The following is a 27,306-nucleotide window of genomic DNA, read 5'->3' as shown; positions in this document are numbered from 1 at the left end:
ATTGCTTCCTATTGGTCTGTTAAGGTTTTTTTTATATACTCTTGGTTCAAATTTCACAGGTCATATGTATTTAGAAATTTATCAAATTCCATTCAATTTATTGGAGTTTTCAAAATAGTCCCAAATGATCCTCTGGGTTTCAATGATGTCTAAGGTGATTTCTCCTTTTTCGTCTCCAATTTTCCTTATTTGTGCCTTCTCTCTTTTTCATTTGGTAGTTTGGCTAAGGGTTTATAAATCTTGTTTATCTTTTTAAAGTACTAAATCTTCATTATGTTGTTCCTTTGTATTATTCTCTATTTTATTATTTTTAGCTCTCATATGAATTATTCCTTCCTTCTAATGGTTTTGAAATTGGTTCTTTTCTTTTTCTAAAACCTTAAGACACATCATTAGGTTCTTAATTTGTGATCTTTCTGATGTTTTAATGTGATACTCATAGCTATAAACTTTCCTCTTAGAATCATCTTCATCAAGTTCTAGAGATGCTGTGTATCTCTCTTCTCATTTGATTCTAAGAATTTCTTATTTCTTCCAATTTCTTTTATGACCCATTCACCATTCAAATTTGTATTGTTCAATCTCCCTGTGTTTATATAGTTTTTGTAGTTTATTATACTATTGACTCCTAATTTCATTCCATTATACTCTGATAAAATAAAATGCAAGAAATTATATTTTTTTTTGTATTTGCTAAAACCTCTTTTGTGACCTAAAATATGGACTAATTTGGAGAAAGTTCCATGAGCAGCTGTTTTGGGATAAAAAATTCTGTAAATATCTGTTAATTCCATTTGATTTAAGGTATCTTTTAGGTCTGAAATGTCTTTGCTGATTTTATATCTGGATGACCTATTTTTTATTCTAATTAGTTATGTATGACAGTAGAATGCATTTTGATACATGATGTAGAGTTACACCAGTCATGTAATCATATATGCACATAGGGTAATAATGTCTGATTCATTGTACTATCATTACTACCCCCATATCACCCCCTTCAGTCCCCTCTGTCTAACCCAAAGTACCTTTATTCTTCCCTACCCATCCCCTGTGGTAGATTAGCTTCTGCATATCAGAGAAAACATTTGGTCTTTCTTTGGTTCTTTGGGATTGGCTTATTTCACTTAGCATGATATTCTTCAGTTTCATCCATTTACTGGCAAATGCCATAATTTCATTCTTCTTTAAGGCCGAGTAACATTTCATTGTGTATGTATACTACATTTTCTTTATCCATATATCTGTTGGAGAGTACCTAGATTGGTTCCATAACTTAACAATTGTGAATTGAGATGCTATAACCATTGATGTGGCTGCATTACTATAGTATACTGATTATAAGTCTTTTGGGTATAAACTGAGGAGTGGAATAACTGGGTCAAATGGTGGTTCCATTCCAAGTTTTCTGAGGATTCGCCATACTGCTTTCCATAGTGATTGCACCAATTTGCAGCCCCACAGCAATGTATGAGTATACCTTTTTTCTCCCTACATCCTCGCCAACATTTATTGTTACTTGTATTCTCTTTTTAAAAAAAAATTTTTGTAGTTGTAGATGGACAGCATGCCTTTATTTATTTTTATGTGGTGCTAAGGATAGAACCCAGTTTCTCACACATGCTAGGCAAGTTATTTGAGCTACAACACTGAGCTACAACCCCAGCCCTGCGTATTCTTTAATTTTTTTTTAGTTGTAAATGGACACAATACCCTTATTTTGTTTATTTTTATGTGGGGCTGAGAATTGAACCCAGTGCCTCACACATGTAAGGCAAGTGCTCTGCCACTGAGCCACAATCCCAGCCCCCCTGTGTATTCTTGATAATTGCCATTCTGACTGCAATGAAATAGAATCTCAGTGTAGTTTTGATTTGCATTCTCTAATGCCTAGTGATGTTGAACTTTTTTTTATATATTTGTTGACTGATTGTATTTTTTCTTCTGTGAAGTGCCAAAACAGTTTCTTAGCCCATATATTGATTGGGTTATTTGTTTTTTTGATGGTAAGTTTTTAGAGTTCTTTATATATCCTGGAGATTAATGCTGTATCTGAGTTCCATGGGGGAAAGATTTTCTCCCATTCTGTAGGCTCTTTCATCATGTTATTGATTGTTTCCTTTGCTTTGAAGAAACTTTTTAATTTGATTCATCCCATTTATTTAGTCTTGCTATTACTTTTGGGGCTTTAGGAGTCTTGTTAAGGAAGTCAGTTCCTAAGCTGACATGGTATAGATTTGCCTACTTTTTCTTCTAGTAGGCACAGAGTCTCTGGTCTAATGCCTGGGTCTTGATCCACTTTGAGTTGAATTTTGTGCAGGGTGAGAGATAGGGGTTTAATTTCATTTTGCTACATATGGATTTCCAGTTTTCCTAGCACCGTTAGTTGAAGAGGTTATTTTTTCCCCAGTTAATGTTCTTGGCACCTTTGTTTTTGTATAAGAAAACTGTATTTATGTGGGTTTTTCTCTATGGATGATGTATCTGTTGATGAGAAAAGCATGCTGAAATCACCTGCTATTTTTGGAATTTATCTGAGCCTTTATTTCAATTACTGTTCATTTCATGTACTTAGATACACCAATGTTTGGAGCATAAATATTTTACTTTCTGTGTTAGTCAGCTTTTCATTGCTGTGACCAAAATATCCTACAATGAAAATTTAAGAGGAGGAAAAGTTTATTTTGAGTTCATGGTTTCAGAAGTTCAGCCCATGGTTGGCTTAGTTTTCTGTAAGCCCAATCTAAGGCAGAATACCATGGTGACAGAATACCATTGTGGAAGAAAGATGTCCACTTCATGGTGGTGGGGTGGGGGAGAGAGAGAGAGAAAAAAAAAGAAGAGGAGGAGGAGGAGGAAGAAGGAAGAAGAAGAAGGAAGGGGAGGGGGAGAGGGGGGAGGGACGAGGATATGTTATCTATCAATCTTTCACTTTTGAAAATAATGTACCTTTTTCTATGTGTGAGTGTGTTGTTGTTTTTTTCTAATTTTACTCTAATGTATTTGTATTTGGATATCTTTTTGTTATGTTGGGATATATTGACTACTTAAACCGTATTGCTGATTGATATTCATTGGTTCTGGAAAATTTTTAGCTTTCATTTTTTCAAATAGTGTCTCTCTTGCCCATTTTCTTGATCCTCTATTTTATTTTTTGGCACTCTGAATAACGTGTGTTAGATGTTCTTATTTTATCTTTCATGTCTTTTTTCTTCCTCCGTCTCTACCATTCTTCTTATCTTTCTTATTCTTGTTCTTTCTCTCTTTGTTTTTTTCCTATCACTTTGTGTCTCTGCCTTGCATTTTTGGGGCTGGGACTGTAGCTCAGAACTTGCCTAGCACATGCAAGACCCTGAGATTAATATCCAGCACTGCAGTACACACACACACACACACACACACACACTTGCACCACACCTTTGAATATTTATTCCATTTCACTAATTTTGTTAAAATTTGAGTATTTTGTCATAAAATCCATTCAGTGAGTGCTTTTATTCAATTATTTTAGTTTTCATTTCTTCAAGTTCTGTTTGAGTCTTCTTTGTTCAGGTGTGCTAAATGGTTTTTACATTTTCTTGTAAGAACATATCAGGAGGGGTTGGGGTTGTGGCTCAGCGGTAGCGCGCTTGCCTAGCATGCATGAGGCACTGGGTTCGATTCTCAGCAACACATACAAATAAGTGAAAGTAAAAGTCCATCAACAATGAAAAATAAATAAATAAATAAAAGAGCATATCAGGAATGTATTTTCAGATTTTTTTTTTACCTTAATTATTCTAAGCCTATTTCTCTAAAATTCCAACATTTGAGGATTTTGTGGGTCTGTTTCTACTGATCCTCATTCATGGTGTTTTATTTCCATGCTTACTTAGTTATTTTTTACTATGATCTTTCATTTTCTATGGAAAATTATTTGTGGAACTCCTTTGAGGCCTAGAATGAAAATGGCAAATGTAAAAAAGATCTTTGTTTGCTTTTAAGGTATGTGAGACTACTACCAATTTTGGACCACTTTAAAACAAATGTTATATTTGAGAATTAAAAAAAAAAAATTATGCCAAACATGGTAGTGCATGCCTGTAATCCCGGTGACTCTGGAGGCTGAGGCAGGTCGATTGCAAGTTCAAAGACAGCCTCAGCAACTTAGTGCTTAGTGAGGTCCTAAGCAACTTAGCAAGATCCTGTCTCAAAAACAAAACAAATGGTCTATGGATGTGATTCAGTAGTTAAATGTCCCTGGATCAATCCCTATTACCAATAAATAAATAATTGAATGAATGAATGAAATAATTAAGTTGTCCTATTTTAATTTTTTAATTTTGTGGCAGAATATACATAATATAAAATTTACCATCCATTTTAAATGTCAGGTTCAAGAGTTTTTATGCCATTAAGTGGATGTGAATTTAGGCTACAGTTCACCAAACAGGTTTTTGCTTATTACTTATTAAGAACTCCTTGCCTCCCCTTCTTCTGTATAGTGCAACTTTCCTTGCAGCCTCTATAAATGGGATGGGAGAATGGTTCCCCATTCACTGAAGCCACAGCTCTTTGAGTTCCTAGAATTATGGAAGAAGGGTTGAACAGGAAACCTTTGTTAAATGCCTAAATGCCTCACTTGTTGTCTTCTCTTTTCTGTACCTTTCAAGGTCTTAAAAACTGCAGTTTTAGGTTAACTGATTGAGAAATACCCCATGGGAAAATGCAACTTAAGGATCAAATTTACCTCTCTGAATGTTTACTAATACTTGGAGTTTATGTAATTACTTCTTACCATTTTGTTTACACTTTCATGCTTTTAAGAAGATAACTTTTAAATTTTTATTCAGCATTGATAGTTGTAAACAAACTGGTTCTAATAATCTATATTCCACATTGCTGAAAAACTGAGCCTGCTGCTCTCTCTCTTAATCACTGCACTGCATTACAGGGCCTCATTTCCTTTTTCTCATTTCTCAGGGGAAAACAGTTACAAACATAACTTTCAGAAGTTTCATACCAACTGTGTGGTATCAACCATGGGAAGAAACATTATAGAAGGAACTAGGATCTTGGGAATGGGGAAGCATGTGATTTGTTTCTAATTAGCAAAATTGTATATAAAATGTAAACATTATATAATAATGGTATTGTACTTCAGACATCACAGGGTTGAGAGTTTCACATTCAAGTTTAATGGTATGAGTTAAAAAACAAGGGCCAGAGATATAGCTCAGTGGTAGACCATTTGCTGTACCTTAGATTTGATTCCCAACACTTTAGGATTAAAAAAAAAAAAAAAGAAATGTGGCAAAATGTTAAAGAATAGAGACAGAAAAGGATATTAGATATTCTTTAATTTTGAATATATGGGTAACCTTAATTTGAATTACCTGGATTATTTGGATTTCATATTAGATATTGATGGGATTACCTTTGATAATATAGTTTCAGTAGTTCAGAGTGAAAGTTTGTATAGCATTAAAAAAAAGGATTGTTGGCAATGGATGATTTAAACAGATCATAATTAACATTAGATATAAACAAGGTCCTGATTTTATTAGTTATAATTAGTTATGCACATAATATAATTTATAGTATTGTACTTCAGACATCACAGGGTTGAGAGTTTCACATTCAGGTTTATTTGGAAATAATATCTGGATTTAAGACTGAAAATCTTATGGGGTTTTTTTGTATATATTTTGATATTGAGGTTCCCCGACGTCAAGATGATACACGGAATAATATTTCCTTGGAACTAATGCAACATAGCAAGACAGAAGTTTATCCTGTCTTATTAGGGAATGCTGAGGTACATCTTTATGAAGTAATTCAGGTATGTATAAAAATCTTTTTGTTTTCACCTTGATTCCACATTTTCCAGTTGGCACTTCTTGTTGTGATTCTTTATACCTAATAGACTCCTTTTGTTTTTTATCTAATAAGAATTAGTGACGCAAATATCTGAAAAACAATAGAATCACCAAAAAGCATGAGACTTAAAAGAAGAAAAAATTTTTATACTCCTTTGTAATAATACAATTTGAAAGCAATTGAGGGTTATGTGAAGTATACCTCTTGACCTGGAGGGCTTTTGGAGAGAAAGTACCTTCACTTGAGCAGTCTATAAGAAAAGCATTGTATCTTCCATAGTGAGCTGGATCTTAGGTAAAGCAGAAAGGTAGAAGATATGTTTAGTGAGGCAGTTAAATGTAGGTTTGTTAACCATGGAAGTAGCAGAAGATTCTGGGAGAAAAGGGAAACATGGTTTGGGTGGATGTGGAGAGAAGACTAAACCCTGTTCTGGGTCTTTCCATGATGTATAGACCAATAGTTCTCAGACTGTGCCTAATTTTGTTCTCCATTTTATAAAGCAGTAGTTTACTATAAGCTATTCCATTCTGAGGTTAAGTACTTAGGTAGAATGATTCTACACCTTGTTTATACAAGTGAAAAACCACCATCTGCCTCATACAATAGTATGGTACAAATGGATAAATAAATTAACCATGCTAATACAAATGACCACCTGTGAACTTATCAAATTAACCAGAAGCACAGGGATGCATGAATATATCAAACTCATATGGAAAAACCAGGCCCCTGAGCTTATTGAACATACTAGACCAGTGAATGAAGCAATCCCTCACTTAAGACTCACAAAAGAAGGAACACCCTTAGACTGAACCCTGTAGCACCTGATCACATCACCTGGTCACTTGTGATGAGCCTTGCCCAGGAAAATCACCACCGTGATGTAGTTTATGAATTTATTTTGGAAAGACATGAATTTGTTTGGTCTGTTAATGACATGGCTCATTCACAATAGTGGTCTAATTCAGGACATTAGAGATGAGTACAGATGGTGACCAACATACCAAGATTTATCTGGTTTACAAGAGCACAGCAGTTCCGGGGGGAGAAGCAAGGTATTCAGTCCTGTCAAGAATCAGATCATCATGTAGATTTATGTATAAGGAATGCCCCCTCACAAAGAATATAGGCATAGCAGTTGCTCTAAGATTTGCAAAATGGTGAACTATTAACTAGCAAAAACATTTTTGTCTAAAATATAAATGCAAATATTAACATTTCTGTTACTTGTACTCAGAATTCTTTTCTTCTTTTGAACATTCATTTTATTTGTATTTTAGCTATTAGCTTCATATGTGCATTTGAAAAATCATTACCTGATTCTTTCTTGCTATAATATGTTTTAGATAATATATGGGAAAACATAGATGAGTAATTCTACATTGAAGAATTTTATTTTATTTTTTCTAGAAAGGGTGCTTTACTGAAGAATTACAGTTATTGAATAAAAACACAGTAAGAACTTTACTAAAACTTTCTAAGTTTTGTGTGCATGGAATATTCTCTTAGCAGTTTATAGAACTTTATTCTGATATTGTTTGTATTCTACATCTTTTTGTTTTTTTATTACCCTAACAGTTACTTGAATTAGTAAATTACATTTAACTAACAGTTACTTATGTGTAAAATTAGTAAAAATGTAATTAAATATAAAGTACAAATATTTGCTCACAAAATTCTCACACCTCCCGCGCCCCTTTTAAAAGCTGCTCTCTTACTGTTAAGTTGTGAAGGAGAAAATTAGAAATCCTCATGTGAGAGAATAGAATGGCTCTGACTGCTGCTTGGACCACAGAGCCTCAGGAACAACCTCCGCTGCACTGAGGGAGGATTATGTTTCTCCTTGGGGAGTTTCTGAAGAGATATTCTCAGTGCTTTATTTGTAATTAAGTTCTTAAAATTAATTAACTTGATTATTTGCTCTTCTATTCCAAGAGACTTCTGTCTCAAGGCCAAAACAGGGGCAAGGAACACAAGGTTATCTCCTTTGACATCCTTCTTCATTTCACACATAAGCAACCTGGGATTGACAGGGGTGAGATCACTTATATAAATCAAAATTTTATCTGAAATTGGGAGTGGAGGTGTGAGGAATGTGAGTAAATAATGTACATATATGTATATGAACATGTATTTATGCCAGTGTCTTTGCCTATTAACAATTTTGAGTTGATATTTTCCATACTTTAATCATACAAAAATATTTAACTCTAACATGAAAGATTTTAACATTTCAGGAAATGAATAGATTTTCTATAGGTACTCCTTGTGTAAATATTTATTTCTTAAAATCAGGAGATTCATACTTGGGCTTTTGTAACTTATACATTTGTGAAGTAAAACTATCACTTGCTATCACCTTTCTAATGAAATACCATTCTGATCAAACAATAAAATACAGTTGCCATTTTTAGTTTATCTGCAGGTTGGAGGTGGAATTTATGTTCTCCTATGGAAATTTTGGTTATGGATTTTCACATCAGGTTAGTTCCCCTCTTTTAAAAACTTAGATTCTATTTTGGCTCTTCATTCAAATCATTTTCTTTTGAGCCTCTGTTTTTTTCCAGTTTGTTAAATACTAATTTTGAAGAATTTATGGTGGTTCATGCCTGTAATCCCAGCAGCTTGGGAGGACTGAGACAGGAGGATCTCAGTTTTGCTGCCAGCCTCAGCAACTTAGAGAGAGGCTCTAAGCAACTTAGTGAGACCCTGTGTCTAAATAAAAAATAAAAAAGTCCTGGGGAATATGGTTTAGTAAGTAAGTGCCTTTGGATTCAAACCCTGGTACCAAAATAAATGTTTTTGAAAGAATGCTGCTCTACTTTCTGCCCTTGAGGTATATAGACTTTTCTTCTGCCTAAAAACAAGAGACTTTACCATTATTTCCTTATACATTTTTAAATGTATCTTTCATGTCAGAAACTTTATTACAAAACTTGCTTTTGTGTTATACCTACAACAAGTTTATGAATTAAAATTGAAAATGAACGTATTTTAAGTATTCAAGAAATGAGTGTGGATTTTTACACTTAAAAATATTAAAAGTGGAGTTATTAAAATAATGTTATTCAGATAATGTTTTCTACTTTGATTTTTCCTCCATGGTTGTTTTCAATTGAAAAAACAACCATGATTGTTTCTGTTGTTGTTTGAACTTTTTCAATTCATCAAGAGAGTAATATACTGAGAGAAGATAGCTTCTTGCCTGTTCAAATTCACTACCATATATAAATATTTGTGTACTAACCTGTATTCTTTTCTTTACATCCTTAGGCTAGATTCCTTAGAAAGAAAATTATTGTTCAAAACAATGGCCTTGTTAAGAATTTGTTCTAGAAAAGTTATACTAATATATACTCTTACCCACTGTTTAAAAGAACTCTTGATATCTTTGAGTATTATCACAGTTTTGGGACATTTAAAAATCCAGTCCCATTAGTGCTGCTATTAAATAGGGGAAATGATCCCTATATTTCAATATTTTTTAAAGTGTTGAGTGTTTTAAAATTAGTAATTGAAAGTGGGAACATCAGCCTTATTGACTAAGCATATTGCAATGTTAACTGAGAAATCTATATATTTTAAAATTTTGCCTATGGTATATCACAATTATCTTTAATGTATTTTGAAGAAGTAAATAATATACAGGTGAAAGCTTCAAGGAACAGGTTTTCTTTTCTATTTTGTTTTTCTTTCTGTTTTCTTATGATAAGTTAGGCTATCTAGGAACCCGTAATTGTTCAGACCTTTTGATGATAGTCATAGTTTATGAGCATGAATTTCAGAAGTAGGTTTTGAGTCCAGATAAAAGCATATCATGTAAACACAGCAATGCTTAAGGAGATAGATACTTTTCATATAAAACTGAGCAGGTATTGTTTTATATATGTGGAATTTACTGAAACAAGGAACAAAGATATACATATTGAAAAGAATGGGTTGTATCATAAAAATTCAGCTGATTTTATGCCTATGAACTATTTAGTTATCCTTATCTATCATGATACAGTAAAAAGAATACCATACTCAAGGAGAGAAAAGGCTATGTTCACATCCTGGCTCTCATGCTTATTGTTTAATTTTAAACAAATTACTGATCTCTGGTATCATCTGTAAAATAGGCAGTTACTACCTACCTCATTGATTTATTAAATGGATTGAATAAGATTAAAGTTATAAAAAAGCTTGTAAATATTTAATACCCCCAAAAGTTCATTCTTTTCTTCATGCCTTTTCTTCTTATATTGTCACTTAAGTACTCTCTCATCGTCATGAGGGATTAATAATAATAGGATAAGTTGTAATTAAATAGTGTTAAAATATAATTACATTTTTCTTCAGTTAAAACCTCTTCAAAAAATTGTTGAACCATCTATGTTTATGAATATTGCACCACCTCCAGAAAGAACAGATCCCCTAATGTAAGTGTTTTAAGTCTCGTTAATATGGTCAGATCATGTACAATTTTAGTAAAATTTGACAGAGCAATTTAGTTATCTTAAAAAGCCTTGAGGACATGACCAGGATGGGCTAGAATCCAAGGTAAAGAAAATACTGACTTGTTTTGTTTAATAAGGTGGGAAAATATATGAATTTCTGGGTGTAGTCTTGGAGAAAGGAGATGAGAAGATGTGGAGTCAAGAAAGAGAAAGAGCCTCCTTCATGCCTGAAGGAGGAGCAGGAGAGGCTTAAGGAGAAAGTTGTCCAGTGAGAGACTCCTTTCTGGGAATAGAGGTCAGGGACTTTTAAGATCAGGGTGTCAGGTAGTTGTCAGTTTTCTGTTCTGCAGTATAGTAATGTTACTTCCACCTCCACAACACTCCAATTGTTACTTCCAAATCAACAGTAACAAGACATGGTAAAAACCATCAATAGCAAAATAAAAGTAATTTAAAATATAATATGCTGATCTATCTTGAAATTTCAACAATAAAAATAAATTGAAGAAAAATGAGCACCCAAGAAAGAGATTTAATCTTTAGTGTTAAAGAATAAGAAGTGGAAAAAAATCTGAAATAGTATTGAGGGAACTCAATATAGAATGCAAAATTGTTTTCTAAATGCCTATTTTCCCTAGTCACACCAATACTGGGTATTAAAAATATACATCACCTATTTGGTATTGTGATTTGTGAAAATAATAAAGTTGTTGTATTGTTTCCTTTATATATTGACATTTTCCCCTCTGTTTATTGATTAAGTAAGAATTTACTGAATGTCTGCTATATCCCCCAGGCACTGAAACTACAAAGATAAATGAGATCTGGTTGCTGACCTCAATCTCATGGTTTAATGAAAAGATAATATGCAAAAAATTAATGATAACTAGCATTATAATGCAGATAGGATAAGAACCCTTCTAGACCCCTTCCAGAGCTAAACATAAAGAACCATAGGACAGTTAATAAGCTTTTAATTCTCTGAGGAGTTGGGGAAGACAGTATTATCAAGTAAGGCTACAAAAAAGGAAATGTTTGAGGTAAGATTTTGGAAAAAAAAGATACATTGAGCTGATTTCAGAGGGGTGTGGGAACACATTCTCCAAAGAGGGCACATATATAAGGCTATGCTGTATTGCAGTAGCTAGTTGTGAGTGGATAGTGAGTAGTTAGCTGTGAGTAGCTAAGAGCAGCACAGGAGCAAGGAGGGGAATAATGTGAGAGAGAGGAGTAGGCATAGGCAAGGTATAGCTATTAAGAATTCAGGATCAGGTGTGGTGGTGCCTGTGTAATCCTAGTGGCTCAGAAGGCTGAGACAGGAGGATTATGAGTTCAAAGCCAGCCTCAGCAACTTAGCGAGGCACTAAGCAACTCAGTGAGACTCTGTCTCTTCTCTAAATAGAATACAAAATAGGGCTAGGGATGTAGCTCAGTGGTTGAGTGGCTCTGAGTTCAATTCCCAGTACCAAAAAAAAAAAAAAAAAAAAAAGCAGGATCTACACTGGATGGTGTATGCCTGTAATCCCAGCAGCTTGAAAGTTTGAGGCAAGAGGATCATGAGTTCAAAGACTGCCTCAGCAACGAAGCAAGGCCCTAAGTAACTAAGTGAAACCTATATATAAATAAAATATGAAAAGAGGGCAAGGATGTGGCTTTGTGCTTAAGCACCCCTAGGTTCAATCTCCAGTATTAAAAAAAAAAGAATTCAGGCACAAGAGCCAGACTAGTTGGGTTCCAGTACTAGCTATATGACTTTGGGCAAGTTACCTAGGTAATTGATCCTTTATTTATTGAATATTTGGTCTGTGCAGAGACATATGGCTTAGAGACTGACAGAGGATTATTGTGATATTAACTAGGTGATGAGTCCAGTTGCAGCTGTGGCACTAGTTTTGGAGTAAATTAACCCATCTGGTGGTATCTGGTATACAGCTATAGATCCAGTCAATGCTTCTTCTTCCTTACTTGCTAATAAAGACTATCAGAATCAGTTTGCATTTAGCTGGCAAGAAGAGCGCTACACTTTCCTTCTCCTGCCTCAGAGGTATATCAGCTCTCAGCCCTAGGTCATAATTTAGTTTCCCGGGATCTTGATCACGTTTTCCTTCTGTAAAATCTCATACTGGCCTATTGCATTGGTAAAATTTTGCTGATTGGACTAGTGAATAAGAAGTAGCAACTATCCTAGGTTTATCAATGAGACATTTTCACATCAGAGAGTAGGAAATAAATATGCAGAAATTCAGGAGCTTTCTACCTCAGTGGAATTTCTAAGGGCCAGTGATATTGGGCATGTTGAGATATCCCTTCTAAGGAGATTGTTGCATTTGGTCCCCCCTACAACCAAAAAAGAGACACAATACCTAGTGGGCTAATTTGGATTTGAAGGTACCCTGTTCCTCATTTGGGTGTGTTAGTATGGCCTATTTACTGAGTGACCCCCAAAGCTGGTAGTTTTGCATGGAACCCAGAACAAGAGAAGGCTCTGCAACAGTTGCAAGCTGCTTTGCCAGTTGCTCTGCCACTTGGACCCATATGATACAACAGATCTAGTGGCATAATACATGTCAGTGACAGATGGAGACAGTATGTTTGGAGATTTTAGCAAGCCTCTATGGATGAATCATGGAACAGACCCTTAGAATTTTGGAACAAAGCCCTGTCACCACCTGCAGATAGCTACTCTACTTTTCAGAAAGAGTTCCACTTAGTAGAGACTGAATGTTTAATCATAGGCTACCAAGTTACCATGCAAACTGGGCTGCTGTCATTAACTTGGTTGTCTGACCCACTAAGCCATAAAGTTGGCAGTGCACAGTGATACTTCATCATCAAACGGAAATGATATTATGTGACCGGGCCCAATCTTACAGTAGTTACATATTTTTCTTCCCTACATGCAGTGCTTCTGACAAAACTACAGTTTATGAACTTGAAAGATGCCTTTTCCATGATCATGGTATTCCACACAGCATTGTTCTAATCAAGGAACTCACTTCATAGCAAACAAAATGCAGCTTTGTTTCCATGATCATTAAATTTGTTGGTCTTATTGCCATACTGAAGCATCTGGATTAACAATGGAATAGCCTTTTGAAGATTCAGTTACAGTACCAGCTGGGTGGCACTTTTAAGTCTGGGGCAAGGTTCTTTAGAAGGTTGTTTGTACTCTGAATCAGTGACTGATATATATTGTTTTTTCTCCCATATCAAGATTCATGCATGGGTTCATGCATAAAGGTGTGGAAATGGAAGTTATGCTACTCAGTGTTACCCATAGGGATCCTCTAGCAAAATTCTTGCTCTGTTTCATGTAACCTTATCCTCCACTGACCTAGAAGTCTTAGTTCTAAGGGGACAAGTAGACATAATGACTTCCACAGAACTGGATGTGAATACTGCTATCTAGCCACTTTGGGCTCCTCATTCCTCTGCATCAGCAAGCAAACAAAGGAATTACTGCACTTGTAGGTGATTGATGTGGTGCTATTATTTCCTGAACCAGAGAATTCTGAGGCAATAATATATTTAAAGAAGGGGAAAAATGGTGAGCTCTGTTTTAGACATACTGAGTTTAAGGTGCGTACCACTATGCATAATACAGTTTAAGAACATGAGTTTTATTGTCAAAGAAGCTGTGTTCAGATGTTTGCTTTGTCATTTCTCAGCTACAAGACTTTGGGGGTAGTTGCTTAACCTCTTTAAACCTAGTTTTTTTTTTTTTTTTAAAGAGAGAGAGAGAGAGAGAATTTTTTTTAATATTTTTTTTTTTTTTTAGTTTTCGGCGGACACAGCATCTTTGTTTGTATGTGGTGCTGAGGATCGAACCTGGGCCGCACGCATGCCAGGCGAGCGTGTTACTGCTTGAGCCACATCCCCAGCCCAAAAACCTAGCTTTTTATATGTAAAGTAGGATCTAATGATTTTCATCTCATTAGATGCATTTACTATGAAAACTGAGGTAATATTTTATATGGAGTCTATGAACACAGTGTCTGACACACAATATATTCCATAGAATTAATAGATTTAAAGATTGAGATACTTGGGAGACAGATTCAGCTGTAAATATTGGGAGAGAGATCTGGGCTCAGATATTTTCTATTTTTCTTTCTTCAGGTCTCTCTTTTCCCCCTTGCTGCTCATGATCTTAGTAGAAAGCAGAGTGAAGTTAGCACTTTTCTCAGCAATAATTCCTGATTATTTTCTTCTTTCTTAACTCTCTACTCTGATGGCTTAAGGTAGATAGGCAAGCTGAATAAAAGACAGAAGGTTTCAGAAGTAATAGCTACCACTGGTTTTAGAAGTGCACTTTGATATATATCAATATTTAACTTTATTACCATTTTTCAGAAATGTTATTACACCACGACCAGTAGAATATCCAGCATTTTTATCCCCAGACCTGAATGTTACTGTTGGGACTCCAACTACTTCGAAGGAGACAAACCAGACACCTGTTTTGCGGCTTGAAAAACTTGAGCAACAACCCCGGGAAAGGTAAAAAACACAAAAGTTTTCATTTATTTATTATTTATGTCATAGGTTAATTTCTTCCTTTGAGACATGGGCTTGGTATAAGTCCAGCCACATTGACTGTGTTATTTCATGGGTTCATGGATTATCCAATTCAGGTGTTTTGTTTAAAAACAACAACAACAAAAAAGTCAGTTTATAGCAAGAAAAGAGTTGAAAATTCACTTATGAGGAAGAAAGCTTATTATTTCTGTCTTCAATCAAAAATGTTTTCCGTAGCCTCTTGTTCTTTTGTGTATTTCTTATCCTTTTTCTTCTCTATGCTTCAGTCTAGATATTTTCTTCTGATTTACATTCTAGTTCAGTGGTTCTTCTTTGTTTCTAACCTGCTGTTAAACCAGTTGAATTCTTTATTTCAGTTACTTTCTTTTTATGGAATGTCCATGTATTTGTATACTTTCTATTTATCTTCCCAAACCCCTAGCCTTGTCTTCTAACACCTTAAACATATTAGTTGTGTTGGTCAGCTCAGACCACTATTAAAAAAAAATACCAGAGAGGAGGTGGCTAAAACTTTATACACTTATTTTTCATAGTCCTGGAAGTTAGGAAGTCCAGAATCAAGGTGCTGACTGATTTGATTCCTGCTGAGGGCCCTGTTCCTCATTTGCAAATCACCTTCTTGCTGTACCATCACAGAGTGGAAAGGGGGGGGGGGTATATGATTTCTCTTATGTCTCTTCTTATATGGACACTAATTTCACTCAGAAAGAAATTACGTCCCAAATATCATTACCTAGGGGATTAGGGCTTCAACATATTAATTTGGGTAGGGGGAGAGCACTCAAAGTACAGGAATTATTGCTGTTTTAATGTTAAGATCTAATGACTCCATTATCTGAATCTCTTATAAATATGTTCCAAATGTTGGTTTTTATATTAGTTTTCAGTCTTTTTATTTTTTATTTTTGGCACCCAATGCTGCTTAATCACTGAGACACATCCCCAGCCTTTTTTTGTTATTTTTATTTTGACATAGGTTCTTGCTAAGTTGCTTAGCACCTTGCCAAGTTGCTGAGGCTGGCCTTGTACTTACAATCCTCCTGCCTCAGCCTCTTGAGCCTCTGAGATTATAGGTATGTGCCACTGCTCCTGGCAGATTTTACATTCTTGTATGCCTAGTTGTGCTACTGGATACAGGTACTGTATTTGAAAATTTTTAGAACTAATTTGAGGCTCTTAACTACATATTATTACAGAGAAAGTATTTATTTGCATCTGATAGCCAGTTAGGCAAAGAGTACAGGAAATTCCCAGATCACTGTAATGCAATTAAGATTAAGACTGAAATGATTTGTAGCTGGTCTTTAGTTCCTCTGATGATTAATCTTTTTCTGCTTTACTCTTACTCCTAGTGACAGAACTGGATTTAGGAGGAGGAAAGACAACCAAGTCATGATATTTAAAGAAGCTAGATAAAAAATGTTTTTCAATTTTGTTCGAAAGCCTCAATGAGGGCCAGGTGTGGTGGTGCACACCTGCAATCCCAGAGACTTGGGAGGTTGAGGCAGGAAGATTACAGGTTCAAGGAGAGTCTCTGAAATTTAGTAAGACCCTAAGCAACTTAATAAGACCCTGTCTTAAAATAAAAAAAATAAAATGTGTTAGGGATATAGCTCAGTGACAAAGCACTCCTGAGTTAAATCCCAGTACCTTTCTCCCTTAAAATCAATGAGTTGTAGAGGTAGTGAGGGGTTGCAGATCCAAGATTCCATACAGAAAGCAAGCCCAGAGATGTTGAGCCCACAATTTGGTGCCATTTATTTTTCAAGGCATTTGTTGTGACCAAAAAGGTAAAGAACTGGTTCCATGGTTTGGCTATTGTGAGTTGTGCTGCATGAATGGCATACATGTATCACTGTAGTATGATGACTTTAATTCTTTATGATGAATTGATAAGTGGGATAGTTGGGTCTTATGTGGTTCCATTCCTAGTTTTTAGAGGAACCTCCATACTGATTTCCATAGGGGTTGTATTTTTTTTTTAAATTTACAATCTCACCAACAGTGTAAATGTGTTCCCTTTTCTCTACATCCTCTCCAGCATTTAGTATTGTTTGTATTTTTGATGGCTTCCATTTTAACTGCTGTGAGATGAAATCTCAGAGTAGTTTTGATTTGTATTCCCCTAATTGCTAATGATGTTGAGAAACTCACACACATATCATTGTTGTTCATTTCTGTATCTTTTTAAAGGAGTGTCTTTTAATTCATTTGCCCACTTATTAAGTGCATTATTGTTTTTATTTGGTGTTGAGTTTTTTGACTTTATATAGTCTAGATACTAATCCTCTATAAGAAGAACAGCTAGCAAAGATTTCTCCATTATGTAGGTTTTCTCTTCACATTCTTAATTGTTTCCTTTGCTGTGCAGAAACTTTTTAAATTTGATGCCATTCCATTTATTAATAACTCTTGGTATTATTTCAGGAGCATTAGTAGTCCTGTTAAAAGTTGTTGCCTGTGTCTATATGCTAAAGTATTGACCATATATATATATTTTTTTTTCCTAGCAATTGCATAGTTTCTGTTCTGATTCCTAGGTCTTTAATATGTATTTAGTTGATGTTGGGGCAGGGTGAGAGAAAAGGTGTAGTCTCATTGTTCTTCATATGGATAACCACTTTTCCCAGCTCCATTTGTTTAAAAGGCTGTCTTCTGCAGTGTGTTTTTGGTGCCTTTATCAAGGATCAGATGACTGTATCTGTGTGGATTTGTCTAGTGTCTCCTATTCTGTACCTTTTTTTGGTCTATGTGTCTGTTTTTATGTCAGTGACATGCAGTTTTTGTTACTATAACTCTTTAGTATAATTTGAAGTCAGATATTGTGATGCCACCAGCATTACTTTTTTGGCTTAGAATTGCTTAAACTATTCTGGATCTTTTATTTTTCTAAATGAATATTAGAACTGTTTTCTAGTTATGTGAAGAATGTTATTGATATTTTGATGGGGATTGCATTGAATCTCTATATTGCTTTGGTAGTATGGCTACATTAACATTTTAATTCTGCCTATTCATGAATATGGGAGGTCTTTTCATCTTTGTGTGTCTTCTACAATTTCTTCCTTCAATGTTCTATAGTTTTCTTTACAGTCTTTCATCTCCTTTGTTAGATTTATTCCTAGATAATTTTTTGAGGCTATTGTGAATAGGATTGTTTTCCTGATTACTTTCACAGCAGATTCATTGTTGGTATAAAAGAGATTTTTGTATATTACTTTTGTAATCAGCTACTTTGTTGAATTTGTTTATTTGATCTAGCAGTCTTTTGTTGGAGTTTTAATTTTTTTATCTTCTCAGTATAGGACCATATTTGTAAGCACTGATAATTTGACTTCTTCCTTTCCTTTTTTTAAAAATTTTTCCTGTGTGTGTGCGTGTGTGTGTGTGTGTGATGCTAAGGATTGAACCCAGGCCCTTGTGCATGCAAGGCAAGCACTCTGCCAACTGAGCTATATCCCAGCCCTTTCCTATTTTTATTCCTTTTATTTTCTTCTCTTGCCTAATTGCTCTGACTAGAATTTCTAGTACTAAATAGGAATAGTGAGAGTTGACATCCTTGTCTTATTCTGGATTTTAAAGGAAATGCTTTTAGTTTTTCCTGATTTACTATGATGTTGGCTTGGTGTATATATATATAATATATACTATATATATAATTATATATAATATATATATAATATATATATAATCTCCTTTATGATGTTGAGCTAAGTTCCCTAGTTTCTTCAGTGTTCTTATTATGAATGGGTGCTGAATTTTGTCATGTTTTTTTCTGAATCTATTGAGATGACCAAGTGTTTTTTGTCCTTAATTCTGTTTGTGTGATGGACTACACTTATTGATTTGCATGTTAAACCATTCTTTCATCTCTGGGATAAAACCAAATTGGTCATGATGGTACAGTCTTCTTAATATGCTGTTGAATATGATTTGCTAATATTTTATTAAGTATTTCTGCACCTAAGTTCATCAGGAATATTAGTCTCTAGTTTTCTTTCCTGATGTTTCCTTATCTGGTTTTGGTATGAGTGTGATACTAGCTACATAAAATGGACTTGTAAGTATTCCATCTCTATTTCATGGAGCATTGGCATTAATTCTTCATCACAGATCTGGTAGAATTCAGGGTTTTTCTTTGTTAGACCTTTTTTTGCTTTTATCTCATTACTATTTGTGATCTGTTTAGGTTTTTTATGTCTTCTCAATTCAATTTTGCTGGTAATTTTTGTCTAGAAATGTTTCCATTTCTTGTAGGTTTTCCAGTTTATTAGAGTATTAAGTTTTCAGAATAGTTCTTAATGATCCACTGGATTTCTATATTTGTGGTGATTTCTCCTTTTTTCATCTCTAATTTTTAAATTTGGGTCTTGTCTCTTTTTCTTTTGGTTAGTTTGCCTATAGCTTATCAATGTTGTTTACTTTTTGAAAGAGTCAACTCTTTGTTTCATTGATTCTTTGTATTTTTTTTTAATTCTCAATTTCATTAATTTTGGTTCTAATTTTAATTATATCCTTCATTTTGCTGGTTTTGGAATTGGTTTATTGTTCCTTTTCAGGGGCCTTTAGATGCATCATTAGGTTGTTTATTTGTTCTGATTTTCCTTTGTAGATATTCATAGCTATAACATTTCCTCTTTGAACTGCTTTCCTAGTGTTCCAGAGGTTCTGACATCCCATAGGAATTTTTAAATTTCTCCCCTAATTTCTTATCACACATTGATCATTCAGAAGTAAATTTTTTAATCTCCATCTGTTTATACAGTTTCTACAGGGTTGGTTTTTTTTTTTTTTTTTGTGTGTGTGTGTGTGTGTGTTGATTTCATTCTGTTATGATCTGATAAGATGTAAGGAATTATATCATTTTTTTTTAACTTTTAGAGAGTTACTTTGTGGCCTAAAATATGGTCTGATTTTGAGAAGGTTCCATGATTCTCTGAGAAGAAAGTATATTCAGCTGCTGTTGGATGAAATATTCTATAGATGTCTGTTAAGTTCATTTGATTTATAATATTTTTCAGGTTCAAAGAGTCTTTACTGAGTTTATATCTCAATGATCTATCTGATAGTGAGAAAAGTATGTTGAAATCACCCAGTATTATTGTACTAAGTTCTGTCAAAGGCTTTAATTTGAGTAGTATCTCTTTTATGTATCTCTTTTAGACCTTCTTTGTCTCTTCTGATTGATATTATTTTGAAGTCTGGTTTGTCAAATATAAGAATAGATACTTCTGCCTACTTCCAGGCTTTATTCACATGGTATATTAATTTACAGCCTTTCACTTTCAGCCTGTGACTGTCTTTGCCTAGAAGGTGTGTCTCTTGCAAACAACATATAGTTTGGTCTTGATTTTTTTCTTTTTTCTTTTTAAATTTATATATGACAGCAGAGTACATTACAATTCTTATTATACATAGAGAGCACAATTTTTCATATCTCTGGTTGTGTACAAAATATATTCACACCAATTTATATCTTCATATATGTACTTTGGATAATAATATCCATCACATTCCACCATCATTTCTAACCCCATCTTCCCTCCCTTCCCCTCCAAATCCTCTGCCCTATCTAGAGTTCATCTATTCCTCCTATGCTTCCTCTCCCTATCCCACTATGAATCAGCCTTCTTATATCAGAGAAAACATTTAGCATTTGGTTTTGGGGGATTGGCTAACTTCACTTAGCATTATCTTCTCTAATTCCATCCATTTACCTGCAAATGCCATAGTTGTATTCTCTTTTATTGCTGAGTAATATTCCATTATGTATATATGCCATATATTTTTTATCCATTCTTCTATTGAAGGGCATCTAGGTTGGTTCCACAGTTTAGCTATTGTGAATTGTGTTGCTATAAACATTGATGTGGCTGTGTCCCTGTGGTATGCAGTTTTTAAGTACTTTGGGTATAGACTGAGGAGAGGGATAGCTGGGTCGAATGGTGGTTCCATTTCCAATTTTCCAAGAAATCTCCATACTGCTTTCCATATTGGCTGCACCAAATTGCAGTTCCACCAGCAGTATATGAGTATACCTTTTCCCCATATCCTCACCAACACTTATTGTTGTTTGTCTTCATAATAGCTGCCATTCTGACTGGAATGAGATGAAATCTTAGAGTGGTTTTGATTTGCATTTCTCTAATTGCTAGTGATGATGAACATTTTTTCATATATTTGTTGATTGATTGTATATTCTCTTCTGAGAAGTGTCTGTTCAGGTCATTGGCCCATTTATTTATTTGGGTTATTTGGTTTTTTTCTGTGCTTAGCTTTTTGAGTTCTTTACATACCCTAGAGATTAGTGCTCTATCTGATGTGTGAGGGGTAAAGATTTGCTCCCAGATGTAGGCTCTCTATTCACCTCACTGATTGTTTCTTTTGCTGAGAAGAAACTTTTTAGTTTGAGTCCATCCCATTTATTGATTGTTGATTTTAATTCTTGTGCCGAAGGAGGCTTATTAAGGAAGTTGGGGCCTAATCCCACATGATGGAAATTAGGGCCTACTTTTTCTTCTATTAGATGCAGGTTCTCTGGTTTTATTCCTAGGTCCTTGATTCATTTTGAGTTGAGTTTTGTGCATGGTGAGAGATAACAAAATTTCATTTTGTTTCATACGGATTTCCAGTTTCCCCAGCACCATTTGTTAAAGAGGCTATCTTTTCTCCAATGCATGTTTTTAGAACCTTTGTCTAATATAATTGTAATTTGGGGGTTAGTCTCTATGTCCTCTATTCTGTACCATTGGTCTACCAGTCTGTTTTGGTGCCAATGCCATGCTGTTTTTGTTACTATTGCTCTGTAGTATAGTTTAAGGTCTGGTATAGTGATGCCGCCTACTTCACTCTCCTGCTAAGGATTGTTTTGGTTATTCTGGGTCTCTTATTTTTCCAGATGAATTTCTTGATTGCATTTTCTATTTCTATGAGGAACGCCATTGGGATTTTGATTGAAATTGCATTAAATCTTTATAGTGCTTTTCAAAGGATGGTCATTTTGATAATATTAATTCTGCCTATCCAAAAGCAAGATAGATCTTTCCATCTTCTAAGGTCTTCTTTGACTTCTTTCTTTAGGGTTCTATAATTTTCATTATATAGATTTTTCACCTCTTTTGTTAAGTTGATTCCTAAGTTTTTTTTTTTGTTGTTTTTTTTTGAGGCTATTATAAATGGGGTAGTTTTCTCATTTTCCTTTCTGAGGATTTATCACTAACACAGAGAAATGCTTTTGATTTATGGGTATTGATTTTATATCCTGCTACTTTGCTGAACTCATTTACTAGTCCTAGAAATTTTCTGGTGGAACTTTAGAGTCTTCTAGGTATAGAATCATATCATCAGCAAATAGTGCTAATTTGAGTTCTTCTTTTCCTATGTGTATCTCTTTAATTTCTTTTGCCTGTCTAATTGTTCTGGCCAGTGTTTCAAGAACTATGTTAAAAGAAGTGGTGAAAGAGGGTATCCCTGATTGTTTCAGTTTTTAGAGGGAATGCCTTTAATTTTCTTCATTTAGAATGATGTTGGCCTGGGGCTTAGCATAGCCTTTATGATGTTGAGATATGTTTCTGTTTTCCCTAATTTTTCTAGTGTTTTAAACATGAAGGGGTGCTGTATTTTGTCAGATGCTTTTGCTGCGTCTATTGAGATGATCATATGATTCTTATCTTTAAGTCTATTGATGTGATGAATTACACTTATTAATTTTCGTATGTTGAACCAACCTTGCATCCTTGGGATGAATCCCACTTGATTGTAGTGCATGATCTTTTTCATATATTTTTGTAATTAATTTGCCAGAATTTTATTGAGAATTTTTGCATTTATATTCATTAGAGATATTGGTCTCTTTTTTTGATGTGTCTTTGCCTGGTTTTGGAATCAGTGTCATATTGACCCCCTAGAATGAGTTTGGAAGTTCTCTCTCTTTTTCTATTTCCTGAAATAAATTGAAGAGTATTGGAATTAGTTTTTCTTTAAAGGCCTTGTAGAACTCAGCTGTGTATGCATCCGGTCCTGGGCTTTTTTTGGTTGGTAGATTTTGATGACATGACTTGAAATTGATCTGTTTAAATTGTGTATATTGAATCCTGATTCAATTTGGGCAAATTATATGAGTCTATAAATTTGTCAATGCCTTCGATATTTTATATTTTATTGGGAGTACAAGTTTTCAAAATAATTTCTAATTATCTTCTGTATTTCTGTAGTGTCTTCCTTTTTCATCATGTATGTTAGTAATTTGAGTTTTCTCTCTCCTCTTTATTAGCATGGCTAAGAGTCTGTCAATTTTATTTATTTTTTTGAAGAACTAACTTTTTGTTCTGTCAATTTTTTTCAATTGTTTCTTTTGTTTCAATTTTATTGATTTCAGCTCTGATTTTAATTACTTCCTGCCTTCTACTGCTTTTGGTGTTGATTTGTTCTTTTTCTAGGGCTTTGAGATGTACTATCATTTATTTGTTGACTTTTTCTTCTTTTAAGGAATGAACTCCATGCAATGAACTTTCCTCTTAGAACTGCTTTCATAGTTTCCCAGAGATTTCGATATATTGTATCAGTATTCTCATTCACCTCTAAAAATTTTTAATCTCCTCCTTGATGTCTTCTGCAACCCATCCTTCATTCAGTAGCATATTATTTAGTTTCCAGGTTTTGGATTGGATTTTATTTCTTATTTTATCATTGATTTCTAATCTCATTCCATTATTATCTGATAGAATTCAGGGTAGTATCTCTACTTTTTTATATTTTCTAAGATTTGCTTTGTGGCATAGTGTATGGTCTATTTTAGAGAAGGACCCAAGTGCTGCTGAGAAGAAAGTGTATTTGCTTGTTGAAGGATGAAATATCCTATATATGTCAGTTAAATCCAAATTATTGATTGTAAATATTATTGAGTTCTAAAGTTTCTTTGTTCAGATTTTATTTGGAAGATCTACCTAGTGATGAAAGAGGTGTGTTAAAGTCACCCAAATTTATTGAGTTATGATCTCTTTGACTCTTGAACTTGAGAAGAGTTTGTGTGATGAATGTAGATGCTCCATTGTTTGGGGTATATATATTTATAATTGTTAAGTCTTGTTGGTGTATGGTTCCCTTGAGGAGTATGTAGTGTCCTTCTTTATCCTTTTTGATTGACTTTAGTTTGAAGTCTACTTTATTTGATATGAGGATGGAAACCCCTGCTTGCTTCCGCAGTCCATGTGAGTGGTATGATTTTCCCAACCTTTCACCTTCAGTCTGTGGATGTATTTTCCTATGAGATGAGTCTCTTGGGAGCAGCATATTGTTGGGTCTTTTTTTTTTTTTTTTTGATCCAGTTTGCTAGTGTATGTCTTTTGATTGGTGAGTTTAAGCCATTAACATTCAGGGTTATTATTGAGACATGATTTGTATTCCCAGCCATTTTTGTTTATTTTTGGTATTTAACATGACTTGGTTTCTCCTCTGATCAGATTTTCCTTTAGTGTAATCCCTCCATCTGCTGATTTTCATCATTGTTTTTCATTTTCTCCTCTTGGAATCTTTTGCTGAGGATGTTATGTAGTGCAGGCTTTCTAGTTGTAAATTCTTTTAACTTTTGTTTATCATGGAAGGTTTTTATTTCATCATCAAATAAATCTAAAGCTCAGTTTTGCTGGATATAAGATTCTTGGTTGGCATCCATTTTCTTTCAAAGCTTGGTATATGTTGTCCCATGATCTCCTGGCTTTGAGGGTCTGGGTTGAAAATTCTCCTGAGATAAGAATTGGTCTCCCCCTATATGTGATCTGATTTTCTCTCTTGCGGCTTTTAAGATTCTATCCTTATTCTGTATGCTAGGCATTTTCATTATAATGAGCCTTGATGTAGATCTGTTCTAGTTTTGTACATTTGGTGTCCTGTAAGCCTCTTGTATTTGATTTTCCAATTCATTCTTCATGCTTGAGAAATTTTCTGATATTATCTCATTGAAGACATTGTATATTCCTTTGGTTTGAAACTCTGTGTCTTCCTCTATCTTAATAACTCTTAGATTTGGTCTTTTGATGCTGTCCCATAATTCTTGGATGTTCTATTCATGGTTTCTTACTGTCTTCACTGTGTGATCAACTTTATTTTCCATATTGTGTACTTTGACTTCATTATCTGATGTTCTTTCTTCCAAGTGATCTAGTCTGTTGGTTATGTTTTCTATTGAGTTTTTTATTTGATTTATTGTATCTTTCATTTCAAGGATTTCTGACTTTTTTTTTTTCAGATTTCTTTCTCTGTCTTGAAGTAATCTTTTGCTACCTGTATTTGCTCTCTTATCTCTTTGTTGGAGTGATCAATTCTTAATTGCCTGTATTTGCTCATTAAGGTCATTCTTTAATTCACAGATCACTTTAATTCTGAACCTTCTGATCTCCTTCTCTGACATTTCATCTCATCAACTTTGCTGTACATGGGTTCTGTTATTATAGTATCCTGGTTTGTTTGGGGCACTTTCCTCCCTTGTTTTTTCATGTTGTCTATGTGTCTTCCTTTCTTGCAGTGTGGATCTGAGATATTATAGTTTCTTCCCTATATTCTTGTAGTATCCGTGCTGATTGTCTATACCTCATCTTGATGTTGGACTTTCAGACTCTGCTGGTATCCCTCAATGTATGCTACTGTATCCAAAAGTAATGGCAGCAATAGCTGAGGTAATTTGAGATAATAGTTAAGGTGCCCCAAGATGGAAGCAATGTCTTACAGAGATGGGGCTGAAAGAGTTGGCCTCATACTCCCTTTGGGATGCCTTCTCTGAAATGCAGCTGCTTCTAGGCCCTGTCTGTTGTTAAAAAGTTAGGGGCTATTGCATGGGGAAGGCTATGGCGATGACTACAGTATCCCAAGATGGAATTGGGTTAGGCTTAGGCTCCCAGGTTGCGGGGGTGGGAAGTGTACTCAGACCTACCCTGGACCTGGGTACTGTGCAAGTCGGTGTGGATGGATCTTGTCAGGGTCTGGGTTCCTGTGATAGTCTCTGGTGGTCAGAAGAGGTGGTCCTGTGCTGAAGGCTGGGCTCTGGTGGGTGTCTGGGCTCTGGCAGGTGTCTGCCCCACCGGTGGATGGGTGGACCTGGGCCTACTGTGAGCCTGGGTCCCACGCAGGCTGGTGTGGGCAGTCTGGGCTGGGCCTAGGCTGCCGCAGTTTGGTCTTGATTTTTTTGTCATTCTGCCAGTCTAAGTCTTCAGTTGAGATCGTTTACGTTCAATGTTATTATAGAGAGATTCTTATTAATTCTGGCCTTTTTTATTAATTGTAACATTAATTTGGTCCTGTTTCTCATTTGCTTGGTTACTCTTCAAATAAGTTTTGTTCATTTGTGAGCACTGGGGTTTGTTTTTGATTTCTTCTGTATGTATGGAGTATTTCTTTTAGTAAGTTCTGTAATGCTGGTTTTGTAGTCATGAGATCTTTTAGTTTCTGCCTATCTTGGAAGGTTTTCTTTCTGCTTTAGTTTTGAAGGATAGCTTTGCTGGATATAACAATCTTAGTTGACAGTTATTTTTGTTCAGTGCTTAGAACACATCATTTCAAATCCTCCTGGCTTTGTGCTGGAAAATTGGAACGAATTTTGATTGTCGTGCCTCTAAATATGACCTTATGTTTTTCTCTTGAGGCTTTTACAATTGTATCCTTTTTCTATGTGTTAGGCATTTTAATGTGTCATGGAGAAATTCTTTTTTGATCTTGTCTATTTAGGGTTATGAATGATTCCTATATCTGGATGTGTATCTCATTCTCAAGGTTTGGAAATTTTTCTGTTTTTATTTCCCTGAAAATGTTACTCTTGCCATTAGCCTGCCTCTTACAACTCTCCTCAATTTCAATGATTTAGTGTCTTAATATTGTCCCAGAGTTCTTGTATATTCTGATTATGGTTACTTATTTTCTTTTCTTTAAATCCTGTCTAAATTTTCAAGGTTGGCCACTTTGTCTTCCTGCTCTGAGATTCTCTCTTCAGCTTGGTCAACTCTATTCGAGAGACTTTCAACTGAACATTTTAAAAAATTAATTTATTGTGCCTTTCATTTCAAAGATTCCTGTTTGGTTCTTTTTCAGTTATCTCTATTTCCTTTCTAAATTTCTCATTCATATCCTGAACAGACAATTGTTTTATCTGTGTTCTCTCAGAATTCATTGATCATTTTTATAATCATTTTAAAAATTCTTTCATCCACTTCAATACCTTTGGGGTCTGTTTATGGCAAATTATATGCTTTAGGAAGTGTTGTGTTACCTTGCTTTTCATATTTCTTGTATTCCTATATTGGTTTTTATGCATCTGTTGGGATGGATTTCTCTTCTAGTCTCACGTGTGGCCCTTTTTAGGGTTCTGCCTTCTCTTTCCAAAATCTTCTCTAGATTACTTCTCAGAGAGTGATCTAGATTGATATCCCCTTATAGGTGTGTTACCCACAGCCTTTGTGCTAATTTTAACTTTTTGCTCTTA

At 34.6% G+C, this 27,306-nt stretch overlaps 1 protein-coding gene across 1 annotated transcript in view; it reads left to right on the top strand.

The window, feature by feature from the left end:
• C2cd6 (C2 calcium dependent domain containing 6) overlaps positions 1–27,306 on the top strand; it is a 101,556-nt gene that overhangs the window by 9,393 nt on the left and 64,857 nt on the right. Inside the window, 5 exon segments of the mRNA XM_015480974.2 lie at positions 5,699–5,821; positions 7,270–7,314; positions 8,274–8,342; positions 10,201–10,280; positions 14,652–14,798. Coding sequence (XP_015336460.2) covers positions 5,699–5,821; positions 7,270–7,314; positions 8,274–8,342; positions 10,201–10,280; positions 14,652–14,798 — 464 coding nt within the window.

The sequence above is a fragment of the Marmota marmota genome, unplaced genomic scaffold (genome assembly GCF_001458135.2).
Source record: "Marmota marmota marmota unplaced genomic scaffold, marMar, whole genome shotgun sequence".
Taxonomy (NCBI): domain Eukaryota; kingdom Metazoa; phylum Chordata; class Mammalia; order Rodentia; family Sciuridae; genus Marmota; species Marmota marmota.
This window is presented reverse-complemented; position numbering and strand designations above follow the sequence as displayed.